Source organism: Episyrphus balteatus, chromosome 2 (assembly GCF_945859705.1).
Source record: "Episyrphus balteatus chromosome 2, idEpiBalt1.1, whole genome shotgun sequence".
In the NCBI taxonomy this organism is placed as follows: Eukaryota; Metazoa; Arthropoda; class Insecta; order Diptera; family Syrphidae; genus Episyrphus; species Episyrphus balteatus.
The window spans coordinates 8,241,946-8,259,280 of NC_079135.1; the positions used below are offsets into that span (position 1 = coordinate 8,241,946).

Here is a 17,335-nt window from a genome sequence, read left to right on the forward strand (position 1 = left end):
CAAAGGTAGATGCATATTCTGGGTAAAAAGCAGATAAGATAATATATTCCTTCCCCTTCAAATTATAACGGTTATTCCAAAAACAATTTAAGTCCAGGGACTTGAGAGGTTTTTGATGACATGTACAGTTATATCTGAATGAATTTAAAATTTCAACGTCCTGATTATTGCAACAATATTCAAGTCTTTAATTTGGAAAATATATAAATATATATAGAGGAATTTTTACAAATAGACCAGATCAAGGGGCACGGTAGTGCCCAGCCAAGTTCAGTCTGTCAGTCTGCCAGTCTGTCAGGCACTACACCCTTATTTACAGGAAACAACTCAGGCCATTTTCGACCCCCCTCTAACTTGAGCTGGTCAAAACCAAACCCCTCGCAAAATTTCAGCCTCCTACGATGAGTAGTTTCTGAGATATAGGGCTTTAAAAATCGCAAAAACCGTAACTGACTCACTGACTCACTGATTCACTGACTCACTGACAGATCATCAAAATTATGGAGAACTTCCCGATATCGTAGAAATTTGAAATTTTACACGGTGATAGGACTTGTGGTGTATACAAAGGAAAAAATCGAAAACTTGAGATTTTCAATTCAGGGGGCGTGGCATCCGCCCATTTCCGCTGAATTTTCATAAAATATTATAGAGCACTTCTGATTATCGTAGAACCTTGAAATTTGGTAGAATGGTTGAGCTGATAGTTTATACAAAGGAAAAAATTTTAAATTTGAGAATTTCAGCCAGGGGGCGTGGCAACTGCCTATTTCCGGTGAATTTTCATCAAATATTATAGAGCATTTCTAACTTTCGTAGAACATTAAAATTTGGTAGAATGGTAGACCTGGGAGTTTATACAAAAGAAAAAATTTAAAATTTGACAATTTTAGACAAGGGTGGCGGTAACCGCCCATTTTCTCTGAGCAATACCTTGCAAAAAGTAGTGAAATCACAACAAAAACATTACTGTTAAAAAAAGAGCCAAGTTTTCTTATGTTGAAGTTATGCTAGCACAAAAAGTACTGAAATGTAAAAGTGTACCAAGTTCTAAAGCTTGGCTTTAAATTTGTATACATAAAATGTTGATTGTTTACTTGGCAATTTTTCAAATAGCTTTAAAAATCGGTAATTTAAAGAAAAATTGTCAAGAGAACAATCAACATTTTATTTATACAAATTTAAAGCCAAGCTTTAGAACTTGGTACACTTTTACATTTCAGTACTTTTTGTTGTAGCATAACTTCAACATAAGAGAACTTGGCTCTTTTTTTAACAGTAATGTTTTTGTTGTGATTTCTTTTTCTTGAAACGGTTGGTGACCCAACCCAAATAAGAATGATAGAGTATATGATTAAGGACCTCAAAATTATGAAACATTCTAAATATATACATGTAATATGCAAATAAATATTTTTTTAAGAATAATTTTCAATAATAAGCCATTACAAAATTCATACATTTTATGCCACATATGTATGCTATTACAGTTGAAACTCGATTAACCGGGATGGTCGGGACCGAGCTCATTACGGATAATCGAAAATCCCGAATAATAGAACTTTCTTTTCTCAAACAAAAATTAATATATATATATAAGTTTTTATTCAAAAAATGTAATAAACAGAACGAAAAAAAACATAAGGTCCTCGAAAAACGCACTTATAACGTAACTTTCTTTTCCGTGTGCTGAATAAAAGTGAAGGAATTTGTTCGGTTCTGTTTTATGTTACGGATAGTAGAGTTTATTACGGATAACAGAGTTTAAATAATAACATTGTCTCTATTGTTGAGAAAGAATGTCAAATATTTTCATCACGGATAATAGAGCGTTCCGGTTAATCGAATCCCGGATAATCGAGTTTCAACTGTACTTGCTAAAACAATTTAAGTCCAAAACAGTTTTTCGTTATTATTTCTAATAAAATATTACGGTTATTTTACACATCAGTTTCTTAAAACTCAAATACTAAATTAAGCAGTTTTTATTGGTTCCTGAAAAATTCAAATTGTTGGACTTTTTTTAAATGACCGATTCAATTATTAATCATTAAAGCATGATGTGAATTCTTAGGAATAAGGACGATTTAAATAAATGAATTACAACAAATACAAAAAAGCTAGAAAATTGTTTTGGTTTTGTTTTTATTTATTTGTCTTTCCTTATGTCTGTCGCCTAAAAACAAAACAACTTCAAGGACAAACTTTCCAACACCAATTTCAAATTTATTTCAATCTTTATTGACAATTTAAACTCCAGTATAAGAATAAGCCTATAGTTGCAATGCAGTTGTTGCTTCCGTCTTTATTTCGTCCAAGAAACCTTGGGAATATCGAAATGTTCAGTGAGTGAATCCAAGTGTTCATTAAACTTCTCGACGCGTTGTTTGTGGGTCAATGATGCTTTTTCTGTGATTCTTTTGGTTTGCTGTCAAGAAAAAAATAAAGATTTATTGAAAAGTAGTGAAATTTTATATTAGGACGTTACCATTTTCTCTTGCATTTGTTTAAATGATTGTTCAGCTTTTGTTAGTTTTCTTTCTGCTGGTTTCTTTGTTGTTTCTTCAACATACAAAGCTGCTGCTTCAGCAGCAGCTACAGCTTGTTGGAGTTTTTTCTTTTCTTTGCTTTTTTTCTTTTTCTTCTTCGAGGAGCTATCGTCGATTTTGAGTTTTAGTTTTTTTGTTGAAACACAATCGTATTCGTCGGACATTGTTGAAATATTTTATAAATATTTTATTTATTTACAAAATACAAATTTACGCCATGAATAATACGTTTGACATTTCCTGTCAAAAAAAAAATTATTTTGTATTTGTTGTTGGTAAGCCTGAAAAATAATGGTTTTAAGGACTGGTGTGCTGCATAATTTTTGTTGGAGTTTACACGAAGCAATAATATGCATTAAGGGTTTGTCTGCATTGGTCCAATCAGAAAAAAGAAAATTAAAATTTTTAAATACCACAGTACACATAATAAGGTAATATCTTCCGAACGTTGTCAAAATGTATTTTGTCAAAAATGGGCACCCTGTCAGGTCGGCCTTTAATTTTTATATTTCAATTGAAGTAAACAGGAAATTTGTTTTTGTTTTAATTTATAAAATGTAATTTGAAAAAATTATAAATTGAAAAATAACAAATTTTTTTCATGTTTCTTCTCGGAAAATGGTGGTTTTTCGGTTTTTGTGCGTTTTTCGTTGGTAATTACGGTAGCTGGCATTGGTTGCAAAATTGGCATGTTTTGACAATTTGTCGACTAATGTCAGTTTGGAAGATATTACCTTTTTATGTGTACTGTGCATCAGAGGAGTTGTTTTTGTTTTTTGTATATTTTGGTGCTTTTTTAGAACAAAAATGAATACGAAAACGAGAGCAAAATAAAACATATAAGAAAATAGCTGTCAAATTTGTCGAGTCAAATTTTACTTCAAGCCACAAGTGCAATGACTTTTGACGTTTCTATAATGGGGTTGTTCAGTTAAAATATTTTTTTTTCAACGTACTTGAAGGTGTAGTTATAATTGAAAAAAATTTTGCACCATTGTATTTTTTTGTTGCAATAGGATTAGGGTATAACAAAAGTAAAAAAGTGTTAAAAAGTATTGAAGTCTGTTGTTTTAGTGTAAGAAAATGTTACACTTTTGCAACTATACAAAACCATTAGGGGTATTCACGATCTGGTGCAACAGGCCTAGTAAAAATGTAAAATTTTATTTTTTTACAATAGATCGTGAACGCCTCTCTTCTTATCTATAGTAAATATTGAAGCATGAATGATGTTTTTTTTCCTCCACCGTTGCTTCTTCTTTTTTCCATTTTTTATAATTTAATTCTTTGTTTTGTTCGGGTTAATTAATTTTCACTAATTATTTTACATCAAAAGAAACTAAATTCCGGGACATGAGTAGCGACAACCATTATAAACAGAATAAAAAAGACAAACTGTTTATCATGGGCGACGCGACGGTGAGCTGCCATCTGTCAAAAAAATTTTACACCATTGTATTTTAATGTTGCAATAGGATTAGGGCATTGACCTACTATATATGGACTGCTAGTCGTTTGACTTTTCCATACAAAAATTGAAAAAAAATGATTCCACATCTTTCTAGCTCTACTAGCGGTATAACCTTAGACGGCGAAAAGAGGAAACTTTTAGTGAATGACATCTGTCGTTAAAAGGTAGTGCTTTCTCTGTTTTTCTATATTTGTTCCTTTCGCACTTCGTCAAAAATGTTGCACTTATTCTCCGCTTTTTTTTAGGGCGCTAGTATCGCGAAGAAACAAGTGGAACCAACCTGAATATGCTTCTAGCAGTCCATATATATTAAGTCAATGGATTAGGGTATAGCAAAAGTGCAAGACCATTGTAAAATTTCAATCTATTATATTTTGTTGTTGTAGTGTTGTAAGATTTTACACTTTTGCACTTTTGCAATGATACTAGACCAGTCGCATCGGATCGTGAATACCCCTATTGCATCGTTTTAAAAAAATATTCTCACCATTATTTCTGTATAATGTAAGCGTAGTGTAAGATTTTTAATACAAATATCTTTTCTGGTATTACTTTTTCTTTATAAGTGCTCTCCGCTAGATGTCGCACAATACGCTAAATAGTCATATCAAACTTCATTTTTCTCATAACGGATTTGATTGTCGCCAGTAAAATAAAATTTCCAATAAACATCTTCAATAAAAAAATTGTTTAAAGAAAAATCTTAAAGCATTTTTCGTAGTTGTTTAAATATTGTTTAAAAAACATAATAATCGATTTAAAAAAAAAAGTATAAAGTCGAATTATAAACTAAAGAAAAATGGCTACGATGAATAGTTTTACAAATGTTGCCGCGAATTCAACCAGAATATCCAAACCAAATCAAAATATTCAAGTTTATGTGCGCGTTAGGTACAGTTTTACTTTAACACAAATAAATGCTTTTCTACTGACAAAATTAAATATTATTTTAGACCTATGAATGCTCGAGAACACGGCATAAGATCAGCTGAAGTTATTGAAGTCCATCCGCCCAAAGAAATTATCACTCGTCACATAGCCGATTCCAAGCTCACCAAGAAATTCACATTCGATCGAACCTTTGGCCCAGATTCCAAGCAACATGAGGTATATGAAACTGTCGTGGGTCCACTTATCGAAGAGGTCCTCTCGGGCTACAATTGTACAGTATTCGCCTATGGACAAACTGGCACCGGAAAGACGCACACAATGGTTGGCACTGAATGTGCTGAATTGAAGTCTTCTTGGGATGATGTAAGTCACACTTTTTGTAGTAATTCAGTCTTCAATGTTTTGAATAAGAGAAAATGTATTGTATACAAAACGTTTAAATTCAAAATGAGAAAAGTCTTCAATACCCCTTCTCATTTCTCAATCGTTTAACCCAAGTTGAAAACATAATTTCTGAAAACGGATTGAATCAAGGGATTTTGTGAAAATGAAAGGAAAACGACTAAACTGTTAATGTAAAATAGTTTCTATTGATAAGATTGTTTTATTATACTGAATTTATATTGAAAAAAAAACAACCTTCAACTATCTCAAAAACTCCATTAGGTTTCGGGTAGTAAAACTTTTTTAGTAATTTAAGTTTACTTTCTTCAGGCTTCTTTTATTGGATTTTTTGATTATATTTTTTCGAAAATTCTTATCTTCACTCATAGAATTCACGAACAAGAATTGTCCAATGCTTTCCAAAAAGTTAAAGATCCAAAGAATAGAATTACTATTAAAAAAAGTGCTAGATTTTACTCGTTTTTCTACAGTTAAACTGTACTGACGGTGTGAATACCTCTTTATCCTGCGGAAAAGTCTAACTAAAGAGTCGGAATAAATCACTAAACTAGAAAGGGTCATTTTGATAGTGAGCTAGCATGAATTTGCAGTGAAACATGACGACGAAAATCAAGGCCAGTCTTATCAAAATATAGAATATCGACTATATAACCAATTACTCTTCGATCTTATGGCTATAATGTCAATGCAAAAGCAGTTTGTTCCTTCCTAAATCAAATAAGAAATGATTTAAACCTTCAAGAATACACAAATTAAGACAAAAAATACTTCAATGTCCCACAGGAAGTAAAATTTTTTGGTCATTTGCTAAAAACATTAAAAACTCTTCGTCATCTGCGGTTCCAAAGCTTGTCTTCAATGACACTCCCTTTGTTAGCTCTGTTGAGAAAGCTAATCTTCTTGCAAAGCAGTTCGCTGCCAAGTCTACACTGACAGATAGTGTCATGACTCCTCCAGTACTTGAGTGTGTAAACGGATCCATGGGACGAATCTTTTTCCTGAAAGACCTTGACATACACAAATCCGCTGGCCCGGATAGTATCCCTCCCATTGTTCTGAAGAGGTGTTCTTCCACTCTGGCAAAACCACTGCGTAAGCTTTTTCATCTGTCCTACTCTACTCGACTCGTTCCGAGTGGATGGAAAACCGCATTTGTCCAGCCTGTCCCTAAAAAAGGCGAATCCTCCTCACCCTCCAACTATCGACCGATTGCACTCACGTCCCTTCTTTCCAAGGTCATGGAAACGCTCATTAATTTCCAGCTTAAGAAATATCTCGAAGAACGGAAGCTTCATAATGACCGGCAGTACGGCTTTCGTAGCAATAGGTCCACTGGTGATCTGATGGTATATCTCACCGAACAGTGGAACAAATCTTTGCATCGTTTTGGAGAAAGCAAGATTATTGCGCTTGATATTTCAAAGGCATTTGATAGAGTTTGGCATCAAGCTCTCTAATCGAAAATGCATGCATTTGGTATCGATGATTCTCTTCTATTGGATGGTTTCAAGTCTGAAACCCACAAAATAAACGCAGGTGTGCCCCAGGGCTCCGACTCTCTTCCTCATTTTCATTAATGATCTGCTCTCTGAAACTTCTAATCCAGTTTCTAAAACAGTTTTTCATATTCGTTTGAGGATTCACACCCTAGTCTTTCGGATGTGGAACTTCAACGACAAAATTAAATTCTGATCTTGACAGCATTATTCAATGGGGAATAAGAAATCGTGTAGAATTTAATGCATCAAAAACACAATGCTGCTTACTATCATTAAAACGGAACCATCCACCCATGCCACTATCAATGAGTGGCATTTGCATCGAGGAAACTGAGAAACTTTTCATTCTCGGTATGAGTGTAACAAACCACTTCCTGTGGAACGAACACATATTCGATGTCGCCAAAAACGCTGCGAAATGTTTAGGTTTTCTCCGAAGATGCAAGAAATTCTTCTTATCTTCGGATCTAGCTGTAATCTATAAAGCTTACATTCGACCAAAACTTGAATACAATTGTCACATCTGGGTAGGTGCTCCGATAACGTATTTGAGTTTCTTGGACAGAATACAAAACCGTGCTTTCAAAATGATAGATGATAGATCGATAACTGAGACAATTGCGTCCCTAGACCACCGACGTAATGTGTCATGTCTCTCCTTGTTTTATCGCTATTTTTATAAACAATGTTCAGATGAAATAGCTAGTTGCATTCCTCCCCTAAAAAAATTTAACCCTAATACTCGCGCTTCTAGGAATGCTCATCAGTTTACCCTTGAGCCCAACTTCGGACGTACGGTCAAATACAGAGATTCTTTCTTTAGACGCATCACACGAATGTGGAATATATTACCCACCTCTGTTTTTCCCTACCATTTTAATGTCCAGAGCTTTAAAACTTATGTGCATCGGTTTCTTCTTTTAAATCCCTCCCTATTTTCCTGAAGCTCGCACTGTGTTTAACATATTAAGGGTATTTAACTCCCATTAGTGCGCGTTAATTATAAAAAAAAAACCTATTTTCAATTCTTTGAGGTTTTAGCCGAGTTTCCTATTGGATTGACACGCGATCTAGGTTCAGGCATCTCATCAATCGTTCTACATTACAAAGACTAAGAGAACTTTCAAAGGAAGATTTTATTTAACATTCTAACACGTAAAAATTGAAGACCAACCAAAAGATAGTAAGCTTTTTTTCACCTCGAATCATGTTTTTATTATATAGTTTTTTTCTTATTTTTTTTTTTTATTTCCTAAAAAATTGGCCACTTATTTCCACAATTTTTAATGTTTTACATAAACGAAAATTTTGTTCGGCTTTACAACTTGATTTTTATTCGAAACTAAGGCACTTGGAATGTCCCATTTTCCCTTAAAACATGTTTAAATAAACCTCACTTTACTCCACCAAAAAACTCGCCCACTAATCTAAGTTATTTTGAACCCAAACTTACTTTAAAGTGGGTGAATCTTTCTATTGACTCATTAAAATAAGCCCTTTTTGAAACATTCCAAAACAGGATTTTTATTTGCCGTAACAATTGTTTTTTAACTAACTCTTTCTGATTTATGGTTAAGAAAAAAGACAGCCGTTGAAACTGCATTCACGAAAAGATTTTTGAAAAACTTTTTTTTAAGAGAAAAAAGCTCTCCTTTGCCGTTTATATAGTATTATATTGACCAGCAGTGTACATGGTCAATGAGTAGACCCCCTAAGATTTGATATGCAAGAGGTTGTTTTATTTCAATTTTTTGTTTAACTGAACTTCCTTTGGTGGAACTTGAAAGTGAGAGTAATTTGTGCTAATCAAGTCATCAACTATTGAAAGTGGCAGGAGGCTCCTTGGTTCCACTACTTTCAGTTCATAATTCGTAGCAGATTCTTATCCTCCACGAATCAATCCTTTTCCAACCCAATTGTGTTTGAAAATATAATTATTTTTTAAGTCAAAATTTAAAAAAAAAAAAAAATGAAAATCAAAGTCAGCTATGAATTTTTAGAATTTCAATTTGACAAATAAAATAAAATAAGTCAATGGAAAATTTTTTCTACTCAATTAAAAATATTTCAAATCAAGTTAGCATTGAAATTGATTTCAATGGAAAATTTTTCGTAGTCAAAAAATAAAGAAAAATCAAGTCAGCTTTGAAATCGACTTCTATGGAAAATTTTAGAATTTCATTTAATCGAAATAAAATTCAATGGAAAATTTTTGTTTGCCATAAATAAATCTTCAAATAAATATAGATGCTGGATATATGAATCTTTCGGTAATGAACCTTTGGAACCATCAAACAAAATCCGAAGAATACCTCAAAAATTTCAAGAATAAATGAAGCAATTTCAAAATTTTCAATCAAAATTCTATAAACGAAGACAACATTTGGGCTCATCCGTCACCGCCTCGTCCTTGGGCACAAAAGTTGGGCTCATCAGCCAGATTGTGTCTACCCTTCACTTCTTGGAAGGATACAACACCCTCTAACTGACGAGCCCAACAATCGTACCCGGGCACTACAATCCGGCTTATCAGCTAGTTAATGTCTACCCCTCGCTTCTTGTAAGGATACAACATTACCCAACTGATAAACCCAACTGTTGTGCCCGACCTGTAAAGAAAATAAATAAATATTAGTCGAAAAGAAACATCTCATCTATCATGGAGACATTTGAAAATGATGTTGATGCCACCAGTTTCAACTGCTTCCACGAAGGAATCGATGTTTAGTCGTCGTCATCTGCCAAGTTAAAACGGACGCGCCGATTAACCCGAACAAATTCGGTATTTATGGGTCCGTGAGTCACGAATGTTCTTGAGTTGACATGATATGTCAAGCCAAGATGTACAAAATATAAATGGGTCTTGCCTTCGATTGCCCTGTCGACCTCGAAAGGCATAAGTCGCCGAATACCACAAACTTCCAAGGAACTATTTTTAAAGAAAATATTTTTACCCGTATATTTGTGGATTCTTTCCATCGGATGTCGGAAAAAACATTCCATTCCCGACACGTAGAGCATTTTCATATAAGCCAGCGAATTTAAAAACATTATTATGAAAAAAACACAAACAGTTTTTAATTCACTCACTCAAAAAAAAAAAAAAATAAGCTCTCGTCGCTTTCGCTTCTAAATAGAAACTGATTTTATTCTGAATATTCAAACCTTATATAGATTTCTACGAAAGTCATAGCTTACGCTGATTTAAATTTTATTTTTTATTCTTTTCGTTTGAAATATCATAGCTGCCTTTGATTTAAAAATTTTTTATTTCGAATATTCGAATACGAAAAATTTTCCATGACAGATTGATTGTTTGAAATTTCATAGCATACTCTGATTTAAAGTTTCTTATTTCAAATATTCGAAAATACGAAAAATTTTCCATGACAGATTGAATATTTGAAATTTCATAGCTTACTTTGATTTAATGTCGAATTCTTTTCAACCACTTGCAGTCGCTACTAAAGTCGATACATTTTGGCTGTTAAGGGAATTAAAAAAGGTAGCGATCTCTAATAAAAATTATTGCAAAGCTCCCAAGAAGGACCTTTTTTCATCGGTCAATAGAATAGGTTCACTTGGAATATTTGGGAATATGAGACGAAAACGACACAGCCACACAAAAAAAAAGTTCGGACCTGGGGTTGCGACTATGATTTTCATATAGTTTTTGGGTCGCTGAACCCGAAGTCCGTTTTTCCCCATCACGTCAGGTTTTTGAGATAACATCAAAAGATATCACGAAAACAAATTTTTTTTCTTTGATCTGGATGTGCGAGTATGTTAATCATATAGTTTTTGGGTCGCTGAATCCAGATTCGAAGTCAATTTTGCTGTATCACGTCAGGTTTTTGAAATATCCTCAAAAAATGTCAAAACCAAAAAAAGTTCTTATTTGACATTTTTTGAGGATATCTCAAAAACCTGGCGTGATACGGCAAAATAGACTTTGGATTCAGTTTTAGCGACCCAAAAAACATACGACTAACATATTAACACCCCCAGATAAGGACTTTTTTTTTTTTGGTATTGATATTTTTTTGGGGATATCTCGGAAACGTGAGGTGATAGAGCAAAATTGACTTTGAATCTGGATTCAGCGACCCAAAAACTTTAAGATTAACATAGGTATTCGCACATCCAGATCAGAGAAAAAAACATTTTTTTGTGAAATTTTTTGATGTTATCTCAAAAACCTTACGTGATGGGGAAAAACGGATTTTATATTCGGGTTCAGCGACCCAAAAACTATATGAAAATCATAGTCGCAACCCCAGGTCAGAACTTTTTTTTTTGTAGCTGTTTTATTTATGTAAAATGCCTACTTTCTGTCGATAGATTGATTTTATTTTACTAAATTTATATTGAAAAAAACCCTTTAATTAACAACTATCTCAAAAAGTCGATTACGTTTCGGGTGGTAAAAATTTTTTATGTAATTTAAGTTTACTTTCTTTAGGCTTCTTTTATTGGATTTTTTGATTAGGTATATTTGATTCGAAAATTATTATCTTCACTCAAAGTATTCACGAACAAGACCTTTTCCAACAACTTAAAGGTCCGAAGAGTAGAAAGACTATTTCAGAAGTGCGGGAATTTACTCGTTTTTCTACACTAAAACTATTCTGACGGTTTGAATACCTCTTTCGAAAAAGTCTATCTAAAGTGTCCGAATAAATCACTAAACTAGAAAAGGTCATTTTGATTTTTCCATGATTATTATCATCTGTTTTTTGACCCATCTTGGTATACAGACAGTTATCTTGTTTGGATCTTTTAAAAACCAATTGAATAAGAAAACCGTTAAATTTTTTGCTCCAACATCGGGATGCTTGTTTTAAACCGTATATGGATTTTAGTAAGCGACAAACATTTTCTTCTTCCTCAGAAACCCCTTCTGGAACAGTCATGTATAATTCTTCTTTCAACTCACCATGTAAAAATGCCGTTTTAACATCTGGTTGAAAAATTGGTGAAGAATTAGATTTTTGTGAAGTCCAATTCTAATTCTAATCGATGTCAATTTTGCTAAAGGTGAATAGGTTTCTTCGTAATCTATTCCAGCCTTTTGCAAGTATTCTTTAACTACCAATCAGGCCTTATATCTTGTGGACTCTCCGTCTTGGTTTGGAAAATCCACTTGGGTTTAAAATTTTTGCGTTCTTGGGTTTCGTGACCACTTCCCAAACTTGGTTGATTTTCATTAAACAAAGCTCATCATCAACAGCTTAAATCTATTTTATAGCATCAGATCTCAATATTTAACATTTACAAACGATTGCTATAGTTTTCAATAATGATTTTATTTAGGTTTCCGAGATTGGTATAATTCCCCGTGCTTTGAGTCATCTTTTTGACGAGCTACGGATGATGGAACTGGAGTTCTCGATGCGAATCTCATACCTGGAACTGTACAATGAAGAACTCTGTGATCTATTGTCCTCGGAGGATTCTACTAAGATCCGTATTTACGACGACAGCACTAAAAAGGGTTCTGTAATCATTCAAGGCCTCGAAGAGATACCAGTTCACAGCAAAGACGATGTTTACAAGTTGCTGGAGAAGGGCAAGGAACGTCGACGAACTGCTCAGACTTTGATGAATGCTCAATCATCTCGATCTCACACCGTGTTCTCAATCTTGGTTCACATCAAAGAAAATGGCATCGATGGCGAGGAGATGCTTAAAACTGGAAAATTGAATCTAGTCGATTTGGCTGGAAGCGAGAATGTCTCGAAGGCTGGCAACGAAAAAGGCATTCGAACAAGAGAAACAGTCAACATCAATCAATCACTTCTAACGTTGGGAAGGGTTATAACTGCTTTGGTTGAACGGACTCCTCATATCCCGTATCGTGAATCCAAATTGACACGTTTGCTTCAAGAGTCTCTGGGTGGTCGCACTAAAACTTCGATTATTGCCACTATATCGCCAGGCCACAAAGATCTTGAAGAAACACTGAGTACTCTGGAATATGCCCATCGAGCTAAGAATATTCAGAATCGTCCAGAAGTCAATCAGAAACTAACCAAGAAAACCGTACTCAAAGAGTACACCGAGGAGATTGATAAATTAAAGAGAGATTTAATGGCTGCTCGAGATAAGAATGGAATTTATCTTGCAACAGAGACTTATAACGATATGACTTACAAATTGGATTCACAGAATCGAGAGTTGAATGAGAAGATGTTAATGTTGAAGGTTTTGAAAGATGAACTCGCAAGTAAAGAGAAGATTTTCAATGAGGTGAGTTTGCATTTGGTGGAGAAAGCCGAAGAGCTGATTAAGAAAGATAAGGACCTATCCAAGACACAAGGTGAATTGCAACTTACTAAAAAGGTGTGTTTATATTTTTCAAATAAGATATTTTTCAAATATTAAAAAAAATGCACTTGTTTCTTTAGGTTTTGTCAACAACAATGCGGAGGTACAAAGAAAAGAAAGTTATTTTAGATTGTCATCGTAAAACCGAAGAACAACTACTCAATCAGGCATCAAAGTTGATAGAAGTAGCTGACATTGCAACAAGCGATACATTTAAACTTCATGTAAGCAACAATTTTGTATCTTTTGCCTTTTTTAAAATTTTGTTTACCTTGTTCATAAACAAGCCTGTGAAATGACTTAATAGCAATTGTAACACTGCATTTCAGGCGATCGAAAAAAACATTCCTTATTTCTATTCGATCATCTCCCGAAAACATTGCCCCCAGAGTTTTAATTCAGAATGTCACTGATAAGCATGGACGTATTATATATTATATATTACGTTCATGCTGATAAGGATGCAAGCTATCTTCGGAGAATTACATCTATTTTATTTAGGTTACCTTGTAATTGTTGGATCTAAATAAATTTTTTTTAATTTAAAAAGGGAAAAATTGAATATTCAGCAGAAATAAAAAATATATTTCTCTTTGAAAGGTAATACGCTTCCACAAATTAAATATGAAGCCTCATCAATTACAGATTTAAAATTTTGGACAGCTGAATTTAAACCAGCTAAGATATAATGAACATTAAGAAGATTATTCTTTTACGTCCAAAATAAAAAATACAGTTCGACTGCTTATTTTTCGGGTGTGAAATAATGGCCGAAGATTTTTGCAGGTTGAAGGCTCATAATAAGTCCTATTACACGTAAGTGGTTGACATAGCAAAAATACCGGAGCTATCTTTTCAGTTGGTTAACTAGCCCTTTTACTTACGAGATCTAAACCCAAGTCATTTTATCTAAAAAAAAAACGTGCTCGGAGAACAGATATATTCGTGAAATTAGAAAATTCGTTGTGTAAGTTTTTTGCAAACAAATATCCCGGGAATCATTTGGACGGAGAGATAAGATAAATAGATAACAGCATCACGAAGAAGACAAGTAATATCAAATTTATAAAGAAAAACATTCAGCCCATTCTTCTATTCCATTCATGCCAATAGAAACATTCACTTGATTAATTACTTCAAATTGGCCTTCAAAAATGTCTGTCGTTGCTTCTGTTTCTTTTTTTGTTTTTAATTTCAAGGAAGAATATTTCTTTAAATTGAAATTTTACTGGTTTTAAATAAATCGTAAAGCAGAATAGGGCTGATTATATCAGCATTGGTCGCTATTTTCAATTAAAAATTGTAAAAATTATACTTTCATAGTTTTTTATTGTGGATTTTTTTTTTCAGAAAGAAAAAAATTGTGATTTTCTTACTAATTTTGATAAATCAGCAATATTCTTTCATGGTCATACTTCACTGATAAGCTGCTAGCTCAACATTTTTGTATTGTATTTTGTATATTAAAAAACACTTTGTTCCTTAAGGAAGAGTAGTGTTAATTCGTACCACAGAAGGCATGTTTATGTGAATTTTGGTTCGGCTTGTTTCACTGTACCTGCGAAATCAAAAACTTTTCAAAATTTTGTTTTGCACACCACTGTACTTTGGTTGAGCTGAACTGAAATATAAAATTTGCACTAAGCAAGACTGCATTTGTTGGAGTTTTTTCTTAATGCGTATTTCCATTTTGATTTTCAATTCAACGTCATTTCCGGTTATTTGGCCGAATTAAAAAATAAAGCTTAATTGTGTCAAGGAGTTTAGAAACATTTCTTAACACTTTACTTGTTAAATTTATCATCGAGTTTCAAGACTTTTTGAGTTCAATCTCTTACTTTTTGACTGCATTTTGTGATTTGACGTTAGATATTTTTCTTTGCACTGTAAACTGCAAAAATTTTAAGGAATTCTGGTTTCAACTTTGTTGAGTTATGATAGGACTAACTTAATGTGGTCTGTTTATACAAAATATAAAATAATACTTGACCTTAACTATTACAGAACACAATTGAACGACGCAGAGATATTGATCATAAAATTCAAAGTGCATGCGAGCAGTTTACAAATCGTATGAAATCCTCCTTTAATCTCATGGGTGAAAATTTAACTACCTTGCAAAAAGATCACACTTCCCATCTCGATTTGATAAATGATGAATTTTCAAATAGTAAAAAAATACAAAACACATTTCTTACAAACGCAATGGGTAAAGTCGAATCAATCTCAAATATTTACCAAAAGTCTTTTGAGTCTTTTACTGAGTGTCTAGTGAAACATTTAACCTCCATGTCAACTAGAAACACTGATCACAAAGCATTTGTACTCGATGTCCTTGCGATCCTCCGAGTAAAAGAAGATGAGTTGAAAGTGAATTTACAACAGCGTCTCAACGAATTACAACAAACTTTCGATCAGCAACGAACAAGTGTCGAGAAGGCAAATGAAAATATCACACATCAAATTGTAGAAAGCCACAAAATAATCTCGAAACATACAGAAGAGTTGAAAGAACGTCTCCAAGGGATGGCTGAAACATCGAAAATATCATTTGAAACAGAAATTGAAAAGTTAAATGCAAATATGGAATCGAAGAAGGCCTTAGCCACCCGTCGTCAAAATGCTCTCGCTGAATTTATGAAACAAATGCAACAGATGGACGAAGAAGATCAAAATCTCACACAGGCAGTAACCAGTGTTACAGGTAATCTAGAAACTAGCAAACAACAAATCCGAAAATCGATAGATGAGGAACTTAGCAATGCCGATGATTTCTGTAAGAAACGACATCAAATGCTTGGCGATATTCAAAAATTATGTCACAATTTCAAAGAAGATGCTTCGCAAAATCTAGATGAATGCGCTGCGATTAAACATTCCGTTGACACCGAACAAGTTGCGATACATCAAGATATCCAAGAACGTTTACAAAATCTCCAACAGTCGATTGAGAAGAATTGTGAGGATATTAGTTCCTCCCTTTCATCTCATCGCACAGAATTTGAAGGTATTCGTGAGGAATCTGCTTCAAAACTATCCAACGAATGCCAGGTAGTAAGGCAATTGATGAAAGATGAAAATAGTCGATTGAAAAAGCAGGACATGCAGAATATTGCCTTGACTAATTCCTTACAAAAGAATGTCAAAGATTATGCTTGTGTTTACAATGAACAAGTGAAAAGGTGCATTGAAGATATTAATACGTTCCGTGAAAGTGAAACAAAACCTTATATTCCAAGTGGTAAGTATCTTTAAGACTTAGACTTTTTCAGGTTTAAATATTTTTTTTTGTTTATTTAGGGCAAACTCCATCGAAGAGAGATTTTTCGTATCCAAGGGTTTTGGCTTCAACGTCGCCCCACAATCAAATTATCAAACGCTATCGACAAGAAACCGATTGTTCTGATTTGGATATGACAATAAATGAGGTAAAAATTTGAATTTTCATATACAAATATTTTTTATATTTTTTATTATTTTTAGGAGACTGAAATTGCTGCTATTTTAACTGATCCTGATGTAATTCTCAACTCTACGCCAATCGAAATGAATAATTCTTCAGATGAAAAAATTCTCATTAAAGACTCAAACAATAAAATTCGTGAAGGTTCTTACCTGCCTAGTTTGAAAGTTCCAACAAATAACCGAAGTAAGCCATCTTCCCGCAAAAACTCACCAGTTATTGGTCCAGCCAGAAAAGAAAATAAAGAAAATGTATTTTAGTCTTTATTTTATACATGAAAATGTTTGTTTTTTATTTAATATTAATTTTAGTGATAGTTTTACATAATAATTAAACCAACATAATTTTATTTGGAATTTATATATTAAACATAAAAAAGAAGTAAAAGAACAAAATATTCCATTGGGATATTTAAAAAATAAAAAGAAAACTTAACATAACAAAATTTATGTAAAAAATAATTTGATAGAGTTTATGTTTAATTTATGTACTCGTATCAATTTAAAACAAAAAAATATTTCATTTTAATTATTTAGTCCCAAGTAATATGTTTTATACGCAATGCCCAACTTTTGAAATAAATTTATGTTAAAAATCAAATTTATGTATTAAATCTAAAAATCACAACTTAAATTATTTATGAAGACATTACAGCGTTTTGAACGTCAAGGCAATATTTGACTGAATTTTCTAGCGATCAACCAGGGCAATCCATCCATCCATCCATACA

At 33.1% G+C, this 17,335-nt stretch overlaps 2 protein-coding genes across 2 annotated transcripts; one reads left to right on the forward strand and one right to left on the reverse strand.

Annotated features, from left to right (window-relative positions):
• Positions 1–2,205: 2,205 nt before the first annotated feature.
• Positions 2,206–2,795, reverse strand: LOC129908807 (protein FAM32A-like). The gene is made up of 2 exons (XM_055985572.1): positions 2,489–2,795; positions 2,206–2,428 (listed from the first exon to the last, which is right to left on the reverse strand). Exons 1-2 carry the CDS (start codon positions 2,711–2,713, stop codon positions 2,306–2,308), a joined length of 348 nt encoding a protein of 115 aa, XP_055841547.1. The 5' UTR covers positions 2,714–2,795; the 3' UTR covers positions 2,206–2,305.
• A 1,862-nt stretch (positions 2,796–4,657) lies between these two features.
• Positions 4,658–17,226, forward strand: LOC129908804 (kinesin-like protein Klp61F). The gene is made up of 7 exons (XM_055985570.1): positions 4,658–4,911; positions 4,974–5,274; positions 12,129–13,157; positions 13,223–13,366; positions 15,147–16,383; positions 16,443–16,570; positions 16,626–17,226. The coding sequence occupies exons 1-7, from the start codon at positions 4,820–4,822 to the stop codon at positions 16,863–16,865; spliced, it is 3,171 nt and encodes a 1,056-aa protein (XP_055841545.1). The 5' UTR covers positions 4,658–4,819; the 3' UTR covers positions 16,866–17,226.
• The last annotated feature ends 109 nt before the right edge of the window (positions 17,227–17,335 follow it).

Coding starts and splice junctions, on each gene's coding strand:
- LOC129908807 (XM_055985572.1), bottom strand. CDS start 2,713: ATGTCCGACGAATACGATTGTGTTTCAACAAAAAAACTAAAACTCAAA. Junction 2,429..2,488: donor AACAAATGCAAGAGAAAATG/GTAACGTCCTAA, acceptor TTTTCTTGACAG/CAAACCAAAAGAATCACAGA.
- LOC129908804 (XM_055985570.1), top strand. CDS start 4,820: ATGGCTACGATGAATAGTTTTACAAATGTTGCCGCGAATTCAACCAGA. Junction 13,158..13,222: donor AATTGCAACTTACTAAAAAG/GTGTGTTTATAT, acceptor TTGTTTCTTTAG/GTTTTGTCAACAACAATGCG. Junction 13,367..15,146: donor GCGATACATTTAAACTTCAT/GTAAGCAACAAT, acceptor TAACTATTACAG/AACACAATTGAACGACGCAG.